At 38.6% G+C, this 20,776-nt stretch overlaps 1 protein-coding gene across 1 annotated transcript in view; it reads right to left on the bottom strand.

Moving 5' to 3' along the window:
• Positions 1 to 6,027, bottom strand: part of CCDC146 (coiled-coil domain containing 146) — a 113,943-nt gene extending 107,916 nt beyond the window's left edge. The window contains exon 1 of the mRNA XM_060108576.1: positions 5,869 to 6,027. Coding sequence (XP_059964559.1) covers positions 5,869 to 6,027 — 159 coding nt within the window. The remainder of the gene's footprint in view (positions 1 to 5,868) is intronic.
• Between the last annotated feature and the right edge of the window lie 14,749 nt (positions 6,028 to 20,776).

The raw sequence follows: 20,776 nt of genomic DNA on the forward strand, positions 1-20,776 counted from the left end.
ATCTTTTAACCAGTTACTTGATTAATGAATTCATGTATGAAAGAAATAGAAAACATTTTCAATCTTTGAAAAACATTTTAAATTTCATTACAGATTATTTCAAGAAACTCATCAGTAACTCTATAGAAGATCCAATCTTGAAAATGAAGGAAGCTTTAGTAGCATCAGAAAATCACCAATTTTTCAGAAATTAATTTAAAATTTTTATTAAAAATTCCAAAAATGTATTTAATCTGTTACCAGCCTTGAGATCAAAATTAATAAAAAATAAGAAAGTGTCTTTTGAACATGTGAATATCCTCCACCCAAAAAAGAGATAATTTTAAAGGTAGGGAATTAGGTAAACAATAGCAACAGCTTTTCATAAATATGCAGTGGTAGACTGTGCTGTTAAACACACATAAGCAGCAATTTGCATTCCTTTCAGAAAAGCAGTCTGAATACCAAGAACCTGCTACGTCTATATCTCCAGCCCAGGGACTTCCCTGGTAAGCCTGAGGTTCACATATTGGACACTCCCCTCAGACCATTGCTTATTCTGAATTCTCTGTCACTTACAGTACCATAATCCAGCCACTTTCCTAAATCAGAAATCCAAACATCAGTTTAGACTTTTTCCTCTCCCTCACCCCGTCCCCATCCATTCAGACACTAAATCCAGCATTTTATACTTCCTTACTCTCTCTCCTATATGTATTCTATCCTTTATTCCATGGCCATTGCTTGGTTCAGTCTCTCTTCACATCTTCTCTTGATCACTGAAATGGTATTCCAGTTGGTGGTATGGTGGGAATGGAAAACAGATGAATTTAATAGATATTTAAGAGAGAAAATAAACTGACAGAATACAGTAGGAGAATTAGGTTTGGGAGGAGAATAATAAATTTAATTCTGAGCATGTTTAGTTGGAGGTAACTTGGGGGGTCATCCAGGTGAAGACATTCCAAGTATATGCACGTATAGGTGTGGGCAAAGCTTGAGATAAGAAAAGTAGGTTCATAGTGGACACCACGGATATGGACAAAATATCCCCTCTCATGTCCTACTGCCTGTGAAAAGCTTTTTTCCAGATCATCTCAACCCACGGTGATTGTTCCTGCCATTCAGTTCTAATCACACTTTTGGCACCTCCAGGTTCTCAACGATCCATTGCCTTTTGTTGATATTGAACATGTCAAGTTTCTCATTTCCCAAATTAAGCTTCTAAAGAACAGTACCCTTTTATATGCTTTATGCCTATGAATGTCCATGCGTCTAGCCCTGTGCAGCACACAGGAGGTGCTCAAAACAAAGGAGGAGCTGAAAGGATAAATCTGAGTAAATTTCAGTAACTTTAATAATAATGGTAATAAACATCTCCTAGCACAGAGCCTGGCACATAGTGGGTGCTGAATTAATATCTGTTAAATGGATTAAGACTTAATGTCTCCCACTGCTCTTCAAAAACTTCTTGCTATCTCAGTTCTTTTCCCATTGGACATGAAACTAAAACTTGAACACAAAGATATTTATTACACATCTTTAAGGAGTCCAAAAGTTGATAGTTTGATATAGAAGCTGTTTCAGTGAAAAGGTCACATGTCAACAAGCCTAATCCATCTTCATCGACACACCCACAATGCTTGCATACCCCACACTCTACTTTTAACAGAATTTCTTATTCTGTACAGAGTCACACTTTTACTTCCTTAGTGTTTCCCTCCAGTGTTCACACTGTCCCTTGTGCCTCCCAAAGGCTCCTGTGCTACTTTTTCTCTACCCCTTGGTTAAGTCAGGTCCAAGACTTAACAACGACTGGCACAAAAATTATTTTCAGGAAATGATGAGAAGGGAGGAGCTGACTCGTTCTGGTGAAAAGTAAAAGAGCCAAAAGTCTTAGGCAAGATAATTTCATGTTTTGATTTTGGCTCTTGGCATTAAGACAAGGATGACTTTATGGCATCCAAGTTTTGGAAATGTTCAACATCTGACACACTGACATTTGACAACCAAGAAATCAGTGCTACTTTACATAACCATGTACAGTTTAGAAGTAGAAATCCTGACTTAGGGAATACCATGAAAGCTATAACTTACATTAAGCCTGAATGTGCAACAGACATGAGCTTTGAACAAAGAGACATATGCTATTTGTTAAAAGAATGATTTTTAAATACTAAATATTTACTGCTTGTCTCTGTGCAAGGTCTTGAGCCAGGTGCTGTGTAGGATATAAATAAAATCACACGTGACCCTTGCCATGGTATTAGATGAAAACAGTTACATATTGCCCGTCAGAGTGTATATCTTGGTGTAATCTTTTTGGAAAGCTATTTGAAGGTATCAACTAAAGCTGAATATAAACCTAAACTATGACACAGGAACCCCACTCCTAGGTAAACACCCAAGATAAATGAATTCATAAGTATAAGGCACAAGAATGCACAAGAATGATGATGGCACCTTATCCATAATCATCCAAACAGGAAACAACCCAAATCTCTTAATCTCTAAATAGAACAGAATGGACAAGAAAATTATAGGATATTTACACAAAAGAACACTATATACCAATTTTAAAATATTGAACTAAGGCACAGATGGTGCCATGAATAAATTTCACAGATTCAGTGTTTACCAAAAGGAGCCAGACACAATGGAAAACATACTGTATGATTCCATTCATATGATTTTTGAAAAGAGGCAAAACTAATACATAGTGATAAGTCAGAATAGGTCTAACTTTGGTGGGAGAAATGACTGGGAAGAGTCTCAAGGGACACCACTGGGTTGCAGGAAATATATTTTCATCTGAGTGGGAATATGGCAGGAATGGAGAAGAGATAAATTCAAGAAATACTTAATGGAGATATCTTACCCTCAAACTGATAAAGAGAATGCAGGAGGAGAATTAGGATTCGGAGAATGATGAATTCAGTTCTGAACATGTTGGTTATTGGCATATGTAAAAAAAAATGGCTGGACCCTGAGTATTTGCGAGGTTTACTGTGTATATGTTATACCTTAGCAAAGAAAATTTTTTAATAAAAGTTTTCAACAGGACTAGAAAAGTCTGTGGAGTGCCAGGCCTCATAATTAGGCAGCAATGGAAGAGTTGGGGAGCAGGTGTCCAGAATTAACCCACACAGTCCATTGATGTGACTTACTTCCCAAGCCCCACTTTGAACATTAATCCCAAAGTGTGAATTTAACACAGTGTAGTTCATACCCTGTTAAGTCTTATTGTTTAATGTGATCATAATATCAGTGAGAAATTAAATTTTCTATGCAAAATATTATATGATGAGAAGATATTCAGTAAATATCTGTTAATGATCTTGTATCAAGTGAAAGGTACAGCCTACAAATGCTGTAAGAGTAGACAGGTTGGAGAAAACACTGTGAACTGACTGCTCAGGCACAAGGTTTTTTTTGTGTTTGTTTGTTTTTGCGGTACGCGGGCCTCTCACTGCTGTGGCCTCTCCCGTTGCGGAGCACAGGCTCCGGACGCACAGGCTCAGCGGCCATGGCTCACGGGCCCAGCCGCTCCGTGGCATGTGGGATCTTCCCGGACCGGGGCACGAACCCGTGTCCCCTGCATCAGCAGGCGGACTCTCAACCACTGCACCACCAGGGAAGCCCGAGGATAGCTTTTATATAGTAGGTTAAAAAAATTGTAAGACTCGTGAATCTTAGAGGAATGTTAAAAGAGTTAGAAAAAAAAAAGCTATAGATGCCAATAGGAACAATCTCAGGGGTGTTTATTATGGAAACAAAGTTGTTTGAAGCCAATAATTCATTCTGCAAGATTTTGCTGCCTAAAGGAAGTAAAATTACTGGTGTAATTACTACTCAAAATGGGAGGACCATTCTTTTACCATATAATCTAAGTTATCTACTTTATTAGGGGCTGGTCGTACTCAATGATTAATAGCTATAATTTGTGCATACATGAGTATTGAGAGATTCTTGAAATATTTAATGAATTGTTACGTTGAAGACCAATATGCAAGATAAGTTGTCCTAAGTTCTCCTTTGACTTTACAAGTCAAATCTTCCATGTTTCTTTATCTGTGGCTTAAAATTTTTGGCTATAATTTTTATTGTTTGGCATAACCTTTGGTAGAAATAACCTGTACCTTTATTTGATATAATTATTAAAGGTAGTAGTATAAAAGTAGAAATACTATTGCAAAGCTGGACATATGATGGATTTTAGCAGAAATAGAGAACGCTGATCATTTGAAAATATTAATACTAGAGATATGAACTCATCGTTCTAAATACATCAAGATACGTATAGAAATAGATATAAATTTATGTGGATAAATATATTTATACACCTATTTCCCAGCTCTGAGAGTGCTGAGAAGCAATGACAGACCGATAGCAATGAACACACCCAGCACTGAGATCTTAGTTTTCAAATATCATTCTCCACTAAAATAGGAACCAAGGATCCTCTGAGAAATGGCTGATCCTAGAGTTGGAGCAAAGAAAATGCAAGATGAATCTGGAACATATTCTATGACAGGAAGTTAAAAGGTACACAAAGAATCATAGGAGCCTGTCAAAAGTGAGCCTTCTTGAGAGGGTGTACACTGGCCAAATCTGGGACAACTGAAGTATCAAAATGAATAATGGCCATAATGGATTATAGCTCATTGAGTAGAATAAGAACTCACAAGTCCACCCTGATGGATAGATGGGTGGATGGATAGACAGATGGAAAGAAAAGAAGAGAAAGTTCTACCTTATAGTAGGAAGACAACTAATAAATGTAGAAAAAATGATGGAATGAGAAAACTGCCATTTGGCAACCACTGTAATAATAATTAATTTGGGCAAGAATCATCAAGAGATGTAAAACTAGTAGGTGAAAATTTTAGAAGGAATAGGATACTTAAATAGCCTCAGAATATCTCCCCATAGGTGCTTATCAATTTCCAGAAGAAAAATAATAACTTTATAGGAGAGAAGGCTAGAAGTCACCACCTTAACCAAGTGATCAATGCTGACAACATGAGTAATGGGACAAACTGACATCGTGTGTTCCTGATATGAGGTTTATATGTTTATATAAAACAAAAGCTCAACAATAGTTGTAGCAATTGTTTAAAATATTTACACCAAGAAAATATTTGGGCGGGGATTTAGTATCACTTCTTGGTTTTAAGTAAAATCTGATTTTGCCCAAAGACTTTTTAAGCTTATTTTTATTATGACTATCAAATTTCTTAGATGTTTTATTCAGTTATATTCACATAAGGTTAAGAGTTCAGAAGTCAAATATCCTCTAAATCATTTTCTAAAGTACAGCTCTCAAGCGTGACAGATTGCATGTGTGGTCAGTTACTGTTTAAAAAAAACTCTCCTCATATATGGGTATTTCCTAAATGTTCATCTCATTTTTTAAAAAATCAGACAAAAATCTAACAAAAATCAGATTCCCCTTTTTGCTTCTCTGCTAGTAGGAAACAGCATGTTTCTGTGCTCTACTGCAGTAACTACATTTGGTTAGGTAAATGTATATTCTATCGTTATATGACAAGATATTTTATCTTCATTTTATGGATGTAAATGTAATGTATCCAGTAATGAAAGAAATCAGTTACCAACATACAGAATATACTTAAGTGGCTGCATATATGCAAATATTTATTATGCCTAAAAGTATCAGAACCTACACTACTGCATTAGTCCAGGATTATACCGTAGGCTTTTGGAAGAGAATGTAGGAGCTATTTTATTTTAAAGTGCTTCAAACAGTACATATTGCCTACAGGCTACAAATAATAAATTATTTTGATAATGATATTAACTTCATCTGAATTTTTAAGTAGATAGTGAGGCAAGTCTTACTGTAGTAATATATAAATATATCTGTACCTCATGCAGACAAATGAAAGCTGGAGTTGTAGATACATCAACGAATCGCTCATCTCGGATGTTAATCGTGGGTGCTACAGCATAAATGGGGTCTTCTTGATCCTTTTCACCTTTCTTCTCTTCCTCTTCTTGTTCTGTGTCTGTGGTACTGTCTTCCATTTTTCACAATTCTAAAATAAAATCATTCCATATTCAGCTATTTAGGGATGTCTTCAGTTATGGTAAAATTAATGGAAAATAATAAAAGCAAGCAAAGCAACTAGAGTAATCTATTCAATGAAATTATAGGTCAGGAAAGTTAGCTACAATCACTTTATTATAAAAGACTGCCTTTTTGTAAAGATACTCTCCAATGATGCATTCAAAACAATAATTCTAATTTTAAAGAGTAGACTATTACTGCATTAATTGGATAAAATTATATAACTAGAATATAAGCTCCATGAAGGCAGAAAAGAAACCTAATTTTGTTTATGGAGCGTTGTAGTAGGCACTCAATTTCTATTCATGGATTGGGTTAATAAAAAGAAGCTTCATCCTTAAAATATAACACAAAGTTAATTCAAATTAATTTTGGAAACATAAAAACCAACACCCTGTGGTGCCACATACTGCCTTAGGCATGCATCTGCACACTAGGCTGCCAGGCTAATTGCTCCATACCCACACTGCCTGCTACCCACACAGCTCATGCCTATATGCTTGTGCGCATTGCCAACTGGCCTGTCTCTGCTGCTCATGTGTGTGCTCAGTTGTCCCATCAGACTTCACTTCCAAAGCATAAGCTCAAAAACAAAATTACTAAGGATTTCAAGATGGTGACACCAGAGCATTAAGCCAAGTGCAGGCCCTTCCTAGAGTGGATCCCTTTTTCTTTTTTTTTTTTCTTTTTGGCAGCGCCATGAGGCATGTGGGATCTTAGTTCCCTGACCAGGGACCGAACCCAGGCCCCTTGTATTGGGAGGACAGAGTCTTAACCACTGAACTGCCAGGGAAGTCCTGAGAGGGTCCTTTTTTGACTGCACAGGTCACACACCTTTGAAGCCAGCCCTGTTTATTGTCCATCGGTTTGCTCATGTAGTCAAGTGGACCCAGAGTAGTTTCTAAAAGGACCCCTGTCTTGCCTGGCAAGGTCTCTATTGCCTCATTTTGGTGGCATTGGGATGGTTACCCTTCTAAGAGAGAACTGGTAAGAGGTCTCCATTGCATAAGAGAATGCCAGTGTAATCTGCCTTTTTGATCTCTGATATATGTGAATCTGCACACAACAGAAGAGCGTACTTACTTTCTTCTCTTGCTGGAGAGGATAACTCCAACTGTCATAATTTTTTTTTTTTGCTTAAAATTTTTTTTAAATTTATTATACAATTTTTAAAGGTTACTTTCTATTTACAGTTTTTACAAAATATTGGCTATATTCCCTGTGTTGTATAATACATCCTTGAGCCTATCTTACACCCAATAATTTGTACCTCCCCACTGGTAACCACTAGTTTGTTCTCTATATCTGTGAGTCTGCTTCTTTTATGTTTATTCACTAGTTTGTTATATTTTTTAGAGTCCACATATAAGTGATATCATGCAGTATTTATCTTTCTCTGTTTGACTTATTTCACTTAGCATAATGCCCTCCAAGTCCATCCATGTTGCCACAAATAGCAAAATTTCTTTCTTTTTTATGGCTGAGTAGTATCCTATGTGTATATACGGACAACATCTTCTTTATCCATTCATCTGTTGGTGGACACTAAGGTTGTTTCCATATCTTGGCAATTGTAAATAATGCTCCTATGGACAGTGGTGTGCATGTATCTTTTTGAATTAAGTGTTTTTGGCTTTTTTTGGATATATACACGTGGAATTGCCTGGTCATATGGTAGTTCTATTTTTAGTTTTTTGAGGAACCTCCATACTATTGTCCACAGTGGCTGCACCAATTTACACTCCCATCAAGAGTGTATAAGGGTTCCCTTTTCTCAACATCCTTGCCAACATTTGTTACTTGTGGTCTTTTTGATGATAGCCATTCTGACAGGTGAGGTGATATCTCATTGTGGTTTAGATTAGCATTTTCCTGATGATTAGCGATGTTGAGCATCTTTTCATGTGCCTGTTGGCTGGCCATCTGCATTTCCTCTTTGGAAAAATGTCTATTCAGGTCTTCTGCCCATCTTTTTGATTGGGTTGTTTGTTCTTTGATGTTCAGTTGTATGAGCTGTTTATATTTGTTGGATCTCAATCCCTTATTGGTCATATAATGGGCAAATATTTTCTTCCATTCAGTAGGTTGTCTCTTCATTTTGTTGATGGTTTCCTTTTCTGTGCAAAAGCTTTTAAGTTTAATTAGTTCCCATTTGTTTCTTTTTGCTTTTATTTCCTTTACTTTGGGAGAGGGACCCAAAAAATTTTGCTATTTATGTCGAAGAGTGTTCTGCCTGTGTAGTTTTAAGGCTTTGTTGAACACGTATCACCTCTCATATCTATTTTATCAGATTAGCTACTCTTTGACAATAGGGCTCCCCATTCTTTTCATATGGAAAATATGTTCTGAAATATGAATCCAGAAGTGCTGGTAGGCTCTTATGCCTGAATTTATCAAAGTGGCCACAGGCATATCATTGATTCATTATGTTTCTTTTCACCTCTCTAAAAGGGGAGTAACTAATTTTTCTGTTTCATAAAAAATATATGCATATTAGAGGTGATAATGCCTCTGGACTTCTAGCTTCCACTCTGCTATCTCCAGTTTTCTGCCAAAGCCATAAATTACACTTGCACTTGTCTTCCTCCTCTGCTACAAAAACACTTCATAGGTAGTAGCATGTACTTCTATCAGGAGGCACCACATGTCAGATTGTCTTTCTTTATATGATATTAATAGTCATTGATTTTGTTTGGACTTCCCCTCCTTTAACATACATGTTTTTAATGCCATAAAGCAGTCTTTAAATAGAACCTATTATTATTAAAGCATCACAGCACTTTACATTTGGCAGATAATCACAATTTCTTGTTTAAATCTTCAGGGAGTTGAAAATGGCTTGGTGATATATCTAGATTTATTTGTGTTAATAATCTGAAACGTGTGTCCAATCATTTCATGGATGGAAAATGTTAAGGGCTTTCCCAGGAAAATAGTTTCTTCAGAACATTAGATCATATCTGTTATTTTCAGCTTGTTCTTTAAGAAATATTTCAAACGTAACCATAGGAACTTCGACAAATATCAATTCGTGAGTAATTTTGTTTTATCTAAACCCTTTCACTTCCCCTCTCCACTCTCCATATTATTTTGAAGCAAAACCTAGACATCTAGACTTAATAATATATCCTGAAGAATTTCATAATAATATATAGAGATAGTTCTCATTCCATTTCACAGCTCCATAGCACTCCATTGCATAGATGTGCCACAAACTATTCAAATAATCCCGTTTATAAATAAATGGAATGTTTCCAGCTTTCTGCTATTACAGTTTTGCAAAGTACAGTACATCTATTTATTTTAAAGTAGATAGATTGGGAGTTTGGGATTGACATGTACACACTACTATATTTAAAATAAACAAATGCCTTTCCACGGGAAAAAAATTATATTTTAAAGGCTCTTGGAATCTTTATAATCAAGATGGCATTAACTTTAAAGCTGAAGTTCGGGCAATCTTCTCAAAACATGGCACCTTTAAATATGGTACAGTTTACCTAGGCAAAAAAAGAAGGTGCTATGCTGAATTTGTACAAATTCCTCAGTCTGCTGAAGTTTTCGATCTCTATTATCTTGAAAACATTCTAAATATTTTAAGGCAGGTAAAACATTTTACATAGGGAAGCAACTAAAAGACACTATAACAGAATTCTGATAGACATTATCAGAAAAACTTCAACCCTTAGGAAAGAAGGAAGAGTAAGAAAGTAAGAAAACACAATAGAGGCAAATGCAAAAGTCTCATGTGAATTAATATCTAAAAGACTAATTAATCTAATTAAATACAGAGACAAAAGGACTTTAAGTAGATACCAAAGTTTAACAGACAAAAAAAATATTCAAGGGACTTCCCTGGTGGCGCAGTGGTTAAGAATCCGCCTGCCAATGCAGGAGACACGGGTTCGAGCCCTGCTCCAGGAAGATCCCACATGCCGCAGAGCAACCAAGGCCATGCCCCACAACTACTGAGCCTGCGCTCTAGAGCCCATGAGCCACAACTACTGAGCCCACGTGCCACAACTAATGAAGCCCGCACGCCTAGAGCCTGTGCTCCACAACAAGAGAAGCCACGGCAATGAGAAGCCCGCACGCCGCAACGAAGAGTAGCCCTCACTCACCACAACTGGAGAAAGCCCATGCGGAGCAATGAAGACCCAACTCAGCCAAAAATAAATTTAAAAAAAATAACTCTTAAAAAAAATAAATTCAAGGATCAGTTAATATAGGATTACAGAGCCCATTATACTAATATTATCATGCGGCAGGCAATATAATTGAGAGCTATAAATAAAACAATGGAATAAAATATATTTGCAGGGCACAGTGATATAAACGAGAATAATTATAAAACATCTAAATTCCTGGTGAAAGAAGAACTATATAGCTATCAAGTATAGTGATTCTGGAGACATATATCTCCATAATACCTAAATCAATTAAGCAAATATTTATTGAGTCGTTTTATGAAGACCAAGAGTCTACAGAGATGCAAGCAATTTACAAACTAAGGAGGAAGGAAGGCAGGGAAATAACTAGCTCTATGTCATACAAGGTAAGGTAAAATAAACCTAAATAAAAAGCAGTGTTCTTAGGAAAGTAGATAAGGCTTAAAAGGCAGCTTGTATCCTGGAATTTAGATTTTAATCTATATGTATGGGGAGCCATTACATTTTCTGCAGAGAGGACTTATCTGAGTTTGTAAAGATGTTGGTAGCAGTGAGAAGAATGGTTTGCAAAGGGTGTGAATTTGGAGGCAAGGAGACAATTTAGAGGCTATGAGCCAGCCCCCGTGCTATGGGTAAGAGATAGATACCACGGTAAGCAAAACCAGACAAGGTCCCTCACCTCAGGGGGGCTCACAGACTGGTGAGCTAGCAATTAATCACAGATTCACAGACATAAGGATAAAAATATGAATAACTGAAATAGCTGCTGTGAAAGCATGGATGCAGCAGCAGGTTTCTATGGGCACTGCACATTCCCAGCGGGAGCCATTCACAGGGAAAGTTCTGCAGTGAAGCAGCCCTGATAGGAAGGTTAGATTCTGAGAGCCTGAACCAAGGCGGTACCACGCTACACAGTAGGAGTCCGAAGAAGAGAGGACATGGTTGTATGAGGCTTTCTAGAACGAAAGGACATGTACTGAGCTTTGACACAGAAAAGCAAAAGGCCAGTGACGGGGAAAGGAAGATAAATAAAAGCTTTAGTCCCATTACAGAAGAACACTGAGCTCCTCTATTATTCACACTTCATCTTGGGGCTATAAGAAAGAGCCAAAATGGAAGCTTCACAAAGAATAATTAAGCAATAAGCATTGCAGGGTATACCCTGTTTTGTAAGACACACCACCGCTTCCTCTTCCTAAAGCTAAAGAGGTGATCATCGTTTTGTTTTGATTTTGAAGGAAATTTGTCTTGAATTACAAATTACAAGAAGCACATGCAAAAAACCAAATACCCCAAGCACCAGAGAATGAGCCAGGATACACAAATGATGTGACTCTTGTAAAACGGCAATGCTTGCTTCAAGAAAGACGTAGCAGGTAACTACCACATTGTCTTTTGATATTACTTGTCACTGAACAAACACAAGTTTTGCTTATTTTAGAATAGTGGGAGTATAATGTAAAGTCAAACATAGTATTTCTTCCTTAGTCCCACACAGAACCTGAGCATTCTTTTCCATAATTTAGCTGTTCTAACGCCCTGGAAACATAATCCCGTGCTCCTTTCCCCAGCACCCATTGCTATAAAAGGTTAGTTACACGACCGTTTCTACAGTAATTCAGAGCTGGACCCCTTGGAGGAAGGGGAAATTCTAGGACATCTAATTTTTTTGTTGTTTCAGTTTCCTATATTTATTTAAAAACATAGAAATATCAAAATGGGGTTATAAAAATTGCGGTATATTTAAAGTTGTATGGCAAGTGCCTCTCAGTCCTGTCAGTGTGTCTCTGTGATTACGTGCATACTCTCTTTTGAAGATAAATTAAAAGCCTACATTGAAGGCTTTTCTTTCTGAGAAGCCTCTGGTCCACAGCATGACGGGCTCAGAATATTGGGCAGCCAACCCGACATGCAGCCTATCGTCACCTCAGATCCAATTAATTCAACAGTAACAACATCATCATCATCAGATACTATGACCTTGGCAGTCCTAAATGCAACAGATAAAATTATTGCACTTATTCATGTCTAGATTCTTTATGTGCAATTCTGTGTACAATTATACAATATCCATTACTACCATACAAAGATTAGACTTGAAACATTTTTTTAAACATAAAGATACAGATTTCAGTTCGTGTTTTTAAAAAGAGGGAGTAGAAAACCTTTGTCATTGAGACCCAGCAAATCAAACCACAACTTCTTTCTGTTCCTCAAAAAAAATGAGAAAGAAAAAACCCTCTCAGAAAAGAATCCTGTGGGGGTGGGGTGGGGAAGAAACATTCTGGCACAGAAAAAAACCACTGCAGTCAGTGTGTACAGATAAAATTTGTCTCATAATCAAAGTGTTAACATAGCAATGTGGCTTGGACCAAACCTTTAATTAAAAACATACATACACATAAAAGAAAACAAAACTCTTGAGGGGAAGCTCCAAGTGCATATCTAAACTTTAAAGTAAATGTTCACAGTACTAGACAGTTAAGTCTTAAATTATTTGCATGTGTAATCAGAGAGGAACCTGTTAATTGCCCATGATCATGGAAAACCCAAGACTGTCACAGCATGAGCTCCCTTCCTTGGGATGGAAGGATGCTAAGAGAGCTGGAGCCCTACTTCCAACTCATTTCACTGTCCTTTTGCCTCTGTGTGCATGCTCCCACCATACCCCAAACGCAGACCCAAGAAAAGTTACTCTTTCTTCAAAGATTCATATGTTTTCCCCCCTTTCTTCTCAGAAACATACAGTGCCAAAAGGAGATCTATATTACTCATTTCTGAGTGGGTATAACATATAGCATCATGATGGTGGCACCATCCATGTGGAAGAACTGTCATGGAAACAGACATGATTTTTGTCTCTAACACATCCTCCTGGTTGCCCTCATCTTGTGCAGATACCCCTGCCCAGTGGCCACTTGCCTGTGCACCTAATAATAACATTTATATAGTCCTTCAAAATTTAAACAAAACTTTCCCTCATATTGTTTCACTTAATCCTTACAACAACCATGTTCCATAAGATTATTATCTCCACTTTATAGATGAGGGAATTGAAGGTCAGAGAATATAAATGATGTGCCCAGGATCACACAGCAATAAATGTCAGTGGTTTTTCAAACCCATGTTCACTGGCTCCAAATTCCTGACCCTTTTCCATTGAACTCTACAGGACACTTGCCGTGGCCTTAGCAAAGCCCTTTCCTCTAGGCCTCCATAGTGGAAAGCAGGATCAAGAATACAGGCAGGCTGATTGAATGAATGCAACTTCTGTCGCCCCGAAGGTGTAAGGCTAGGACCCCTTCAGCAAAGAGCAGGCCAGCAGCAGAGTGTAAATCAGTTAAAACCAAATATTCTTGTAGAGCAGTAATTATTAGGCAGTCCATGAGGTCTTAAGACTGAGCTGTGCAAAACAATGGGCTGTAGAACTTGTTTTCTAGTTACAAACCAAAGGAACGCCTTCACATACACAGAGTATGACAAGAAATGCTGGATCTTATATCTGCAATAACTTACAGTCATTCTGCAAGCCCAGTCAGGCTTCAGAAATTCAAACAGTGCCTCAGAAGCCCTATTGGTCTCCCTAATAGTTTGCAAATAATTTAGTAGTAAGAAGAGACTGAGTTCCAAAGCCTGTGTGAGGTGTGGAATGCCCAAGTAGCTCAGAAGCTGACAGTCTTCCAGAAGGTCTGTTAAACAGAGATTCTGCATGTTTGCATGCAATCTAGAATCCTCACATTGCAAGCCATTCCTCACTCTTGCTATGAAAATGCCCACGTTTTTCAAATGCCATTATCTTTGCTTGCTCAAAAAATATGAAGAGACCTTCAAGATGGCGGGGGAGTAAGACGTGGAGATCACCTTCCTCCCCACAGATACATCAGAAATACATCTACACGTGGAACAACTCCTACAGAACACCTACTGAACGCTGGCAGGAGACGTCAGACCTCCCAAAGGGCAAGAAACTCCCCACGTACCTGGGTAGGGCAAAAGAAAACAGAAAAAACAGAGACAAAGAATAGGGACGGAACCTGCACCTCTGGGAGAGAGCTGTGAAGGAGGAAAGGTTTCCACACACTAGGAGCCCCTTCGTGGGCGGAGACTGCGGGTGGCGGAGGGGGAAGCTTCGGAGCCACGGAGGAGAGCACAGCCACAGGGCTGTGGAGGGCAAAGCGGAGAGATACCCGCACAGAGGATCGGTGCCGACCGGCACTCACCAGCCCGAGAGGCTTGTCAGCTTGGCCGCCGGGGCGGGCGGGGCTGGGAGCTGAGGCTCAGGCTTCGGTCGGAGCGCAGGGAGAGGACTGGCGGCATGAACACAGCCTGAAGGGGGCTAGTGCACCACGGCTGGCCGGGAGGGAGTCCGGGAAAAAGTCTGGAGCTGCCGAAGAGGCAAGAGACTTTTTTTTTCCCTCTTTGTTTCCTGGTGTGCAAGGAGAGGGGATTAAGAGCGCTGCTTAAAGGAGCTCCAGAGACGGGCGCGAGCCGCGGCTGAAAGCGCGGACCCCAAGACGGGCGTGGGACGCTAAGGCCACTGCTGCCGCCACCAAGAAGCCTGTGTGCGAGCGCAGGTCACTGTCTGCACCTCCCCGCCCGGGAGCCTGTGCAGCCCGCCACTGCCAGGGTCCAGTGATCCAGGGACAACTTCCCTGGGAGAACACAGGGCGCGCCTCGGGCTGGTGCAACGTCATGCCGGCCTCTGCCGCCGCAGGCTCGCCCCGCACTCCGTGCCCCTCCCTCCCCCCCGGCCTGAGTGAGCCAGAGCCCCCTAATCAGCAGCTACTTTAACCCCGTCCTGCCTGATCGAAAAACAGATGCCCTCAGGTGACATACATGCAGAGGCGGGGCCAAATCCAAAGCTGAACCCCAGGAGCTGTGCGAACAAAGAAGAGAAAGGCAAATCTCTCCCAGCAGCCTCAGGAGCAGTGGATTAAATCTCCACAATCAACTTGATGTACCCTGCATCTCTCGAATACCTGAATAGACAACAAATCATCCCAAAATTGAGGCGGTGAACTTTGGGGGCAACTGTAGACTTGGGGTTTGCTTTCTGCATCTAATTTTTTTCTGGTTTTATGTTTATCATAGTTTAGTATTTAGAGTTTATTATCATTGGTAGATTTGTTTATTGATTTGGTTGCTCTCTTCCTTTTTTTCTTTTCTATATATAGATTTTTTTTTCCTTTTTCTCTTTTGTGAGTGTGTATGTGTATGCTTCTTTGTGTGACTTTGTCTGTATAGCTTTGCTTTTACCATTTGTCCTAGGGGCCTGTTGGTCCACTTTTTTGTTTGTTTGTTTAGTATAGTTTTTAGCAATTGTTATCATTGGTGGCTTTATTTTCTGGTTTGGTTGCTCTCTTCTTTCTTTTATTACTTTTCAATTTTTTTTCATTTTAAATAATTTATTTATTTATTTATTTATTTATTTATTTCTCTTTCTTTCTTCCCTCCCTCCCTCTCTCCCTCCCTTCCTTCCTTCTTTCTCCCTTTTCTTCTGAGCCGTGTGGCTGACAGGGTATTGGTGCTCTGGCCGGATGTCAGGCCTGCGCCTCTGAGGTGGGAGAGCCGAGTTCAGGCCATTGGTCCACCAGAGACCTCCCAGCTCCATGTAATATCAAACAGCAAAAGCTCTCCCAGAGATCTCCATCTCAATGCTAAGACCCAGCTCCACTCAACGACCAGCAAGCTACAGTGCTGGACACCCTATGCCAAACAACTAGCAAGACAGGAACACAACCACAACCATTAGCAGAGAGGCTTCCTAAGATCATAATAAGGCCACAGTCACCCCGAAACACACCATGAGATGCAGTCCTGCCCACCATAAAGACAAGATCCAGCCTCATCCACCAGAACACAGGCACTAGTCCCCTCCACTAGGAAGCCTACACAACCCACTGAACCAACCTTACCCACTGGGGGCAGACACCAAAAACAACGGGAACTATGAACCTACAGCCTGCAAAAAGGAGACCCCAAACACAGTAAGTTAAGCAAAATGAGAAGACAGAGAAACACACAGCACTTGAAGGAGCAATGTAAAACCCACCAGACCAAACAAAAGAAGAGGAAATAGGCAGTCTACCTGAGAAAGAATTCAGAATAATGATAGTAAAGATGATCCAAAATCTTGGAAACAGAATAGAGAAAATACAAGAAACGTTTAACCAGGACCTAGAAGAACTAAAGAGCAAACAAACAATGATGAACAACAAAATAAATGAAATTAAAAATTCTCTAGAAGGAATCAATAGAAGAATAACTGAGGCAGAAGAATGGATAGGTGACCTGGAAGATGAAATAGTGGAAATAACTACTGCAGAACAGAATAAAGAAAAAAGAATGAAAAGAATTGAGGCCAGTCTCAGAGACCTCTGTGACAACATTAAACGCACCAACATTCAAATTATAGGGGTGTCAGAGAAGAAAAAGAAAGGGAATGAGAAAATATTTTAAGAGATTATAGTTGAAAACTTCCCTAATATGGGAAAGGAAATAGTTAATCAAGTCCAGGAAGTGCAGAGAGTCCCATACATGATAAATCCAAGGAGAAACATAACAAGACACATGTTATTCAAACTATCGAAAATTAAATACAAAGAAAACATATTAAAAGCAGCAAGGGAAAAACAACAAATAACATACAAGGGAATCCCCATAAGGTTAACAGCTGATCTTTCAGCAGACACTCTGCAAGCCAGAAGGGAGTGGCAGGACATATTAAAAGTGATGAAAGGGAAAAACCTACAACCAAGATTACTCTACCCAGCAAGGATCTCACTCAGATTTGACAGAGAAATTAAAAGCTTACAGACAAGCAAAAGCTAAGAGAATTCAGCACCACCAAACCAGCGTTACAACAACGCTAAAGGAACTTCTCTAGGCAGGAAACACAAGAGAAGGAAAAGAACTACAATAACAAACTCAAAATAATTAAGAAAATGGTAATAGGAACATACATATCGATAACTACCTTAAATGTAAATGGATTAAATGCTCCAACCAAAAGACAGAGACTGGCTGAATGGATACAAAAACAAGACCTGTATATATGCTGTCTACAAGAGACCTACTTCAGACCTAGGGATACATACAGACTGAAAGTGAGGGAATGGAAAAAGATATTCCATGCAAATGGAAATCAAAAGAAAGCTGGAGGAGCAATTCTCATATCAGACAAAATAGACTTTAAAATAAAGACTATTACAAGAAACAAAGAAGGACACTACATAATGATCAAGGGATCAATCCAAGAAGAAGATATAACAATTGTAAATATTTATGCAATGAACATAGGAGCACCTCAATACATAAGGCAAATGCTAACAGCCATAAAACGGGAAATCAACAGTAACACAATCATACTAGGGGACTTTAACACCCCACTTTCACCAATGGACAGATTATCCAAAATGAAAATAAATAAGGAAACACAAGCTTTAAATGATACATTAAACAGGATGGACTTAATTGATATTTATAGGACATTCCACCCAAAACCAACAGAATATACTTTCTTCTCAAGTGCTCATGGAACATTCTCCAGGATAGGTCATATCTTGGGTCACAAATCAAGCCCTGGTAAATTTAAGAGAATTGAAATGGTATCAAGTGTATTTTCTGACCAAAACACTATGAGCCTAGATATCAATTACAGAAAAAATCTGTAAAAAATACAAACACGTGGAGCCTAAACAATACACTACTAAATAACCTAGATCACTGAAGAAATCAAAGAGGAAATCAAAAATACCTAGAAACAAATGACAATGAAAACACAACGACCCAAAACTTATGAAATGCAGAAAAAGCAGTTCTAAGAGGGAAGTTTATAGCAATACAATCCTACCTCAAGAAACAAGAAACATCTCAAATAAACAACCTAACCTTACACCTAAAGCAATTAAAGAAGGAAGAACAAAAAAACCCTGAAGTTAGCAGAAGGAAAGAAATCATAAAGATCAGATCAAAGATAAATGAAAAAGAAATGAAGGAAACAAGAGCAAAGATGAATAAAACTAAAAGCTGGTTCTTTGAGAAGATAAACAAAATTGATAAACCATTAGCCAGACTCATCAAGAAAAAAAGGGAGAAGACTCAAATCAATAGAATTAGAAGTGAAAAAGGAGAAGTAACACCTGACACTGCAGAAATACAAAGGATCATGAGAGATTACTACATGCAACTATATGCCAGTAAAATGGACAACATGGAGGAAATGGACAAATTCTTAGAAAAGCACAACCTTCGGAGACTGAACCAGGAAGAAATAGAAAATATAAACAGACCAATCACAAGCACTGAAATTAAGACTGTGATTAAAAATCTTCCAATAAACAAAACCCAGGACCAGATGGCTTCACAGGTGATTTCTATCAAACATTTAGAGAAGAGCTAACACGTATCATTCTCAAACTCCTCCAAAATATAGCAGAGGGAGGAACACTCCCAAACTCATTCTACGAGGTCACCATCACCCTGATACCAAAGCCAGACAAAGGTGTCACAAAGAAAGAGAACTGCAGGCCAATATCACTGATGAACATAGATGCAAAAATCCTCAACAAAATACTAGCAAAGAGAATCCAACAGCACATTAAAATGATCATACACCATGATCAAGTGGGGTTTATCCCAGGAATGCAAGGATTCTTCAATATACGCAAATCAATCAATGTGATACACCATATTAACAAACTGAAGGAGAAAAACCATATGATCATCTCAATAGATGTAGTAAAAGCTTTAGACAAAATTCAAAACCCATTTATGATAAAAACCCTCCAGAAAGTAGACATAGAGGGAACTTACCTCAACATAATAAAGGTCATATATGACAAACCCACAGCCAACATCGTTCTCAGTGGAGAAAAACTGAAACTATTTCCTCTAAGATCAAGAACAAGACAAGGTTGTCCACTCTCACCACTATTATTCCACTTAGTTTTGGAAGTTTTAGCCACAGAAATCAGAGAAGAAAAGGAAATAAAAGGAATCCAAATTGGAAAAGAAGAAGTAAAGCTGTCACTGTTTGCAGATGACATGATACTATACATAGAGAATCCTAAAGATGCTACCAGAAAACTACTAGAGCTAATCAATGAATTTGGTAAAGTAGCAGGATACAAAGTTAATGCACAGAAATCTCTGGCATTCCTATACACTAGTAATGAAAAATTTGAAAGAGAAATTAAAGCAACACTCCCATTTACCATTGTCATAAAAAGAATAAAATACCTAGGAATAAACCTACCTAAGGAGACCAAAGACCTGTATGCAGAAAACTATAAGACACTGATGAAAGAAATTAAAGATGATGCAAACAGATGGAGAGATATACCGTGTTCTTGGATTGGAAGAATCAACATTGTGAAAATTACCATACTACCCAAAGCAATCTACAGATTCAATGTGATCCCTATCAAGCTACCACTGGCATTTTTCACAGAACTAGAACAGAAACTTTCACAATTTGTATGGAAACACAAAAGACCCCGGATAGTCAAATCAATCTTGAGAAAGAAAAACGGAGCTGGAGGAATCAGGCTCCTGGACTTCAGAGTATAGTACAAAGCTACAGTAATCAAGACAGTATGGTACTGGCACAAAAACAGAAATATACATAAATGGAGCAGTATAGAAAGCCCAGAGATAAACCCATGCACATATGGTCACCTTAATTTTGATAAAGGAGGCAAGAATATACAATGAACAAAAGACAGCCTCTTCAATAAGTGGTACTGGGAAAACTGGACAGCTACATGAAAAGAATGAAATTAGAACACTCCCTAATACCATACACAAAAATAAACTCAAACTTGATTAAAGACCTAAATGTAAGGCCAGACACTCTCAAACTCTTAGAGGAAAACATAGGTAGAACAGTCTATGACATAAATCACAGCAAGATCCTTTTTGACCCACCTCCTAGAGAAATGGAAATAAAACCAAAAATAAACAAATGACACCTAATGTAACTTAAAAGCTTTTGCACAGCAAAGGAAACCATAAACAAAACGAAAAGACAACCCTCAGAATGGGAGAAAATATTTGCAGATGAAGCAACTGACAAAGGATTAATCTCCAAAATTTACAAGCAGCTCATGCAGCTCAATATCAGAAAAACAAACAACCCAATCCAAAAATGGGCCGAAGACCTAAATAGAGTAAGTAAGACAGAAAGAGAAAAACAAATCCCATATGGTAACACATATATATGGAAGCTTAAAAAAAAAAGGTTCTGAAGAACCTAGGGGCAGGACAGGAATAAAGACACAGACATAGAGAATGGACTTGAGGACACGGGGAGGGTTTAGGGTAAGCTGGGATGAAGTGAGAGAGTGGCATGGACATATATACACTACCAAATGTAAAATAGATAGCTAGTGGGAAGCAGCCGCATAGCATAGGGAGATCAGCTCCGTGCTTTGTGACCACCTAGAGGGGTGGGGTAGGGAAGGTGGGAGGGAGACGCAAAAGGGAGAGGATATGGGGATATATGTGTATGTATAGCTGATCTACTTTGTTACAGAGC

Source organism: Mesoplodon densirostris, chromosome 9 (genome assembly GCF_025265405.1).
Source record: "Mesoplodon densirostris isolate mMesDen1 chromosome 9, mMesDen1 primary haplotype, whole genome shotgun sequence".
In the NCBI taxonomy this organism is placed as follows: domain Eukaryota; kingdom Metazoa; phylum Chordata; class Mammalia; order Artiodactyla; family Ziphiidae; genus Mesoplodon; species Mesoplodon densirostris.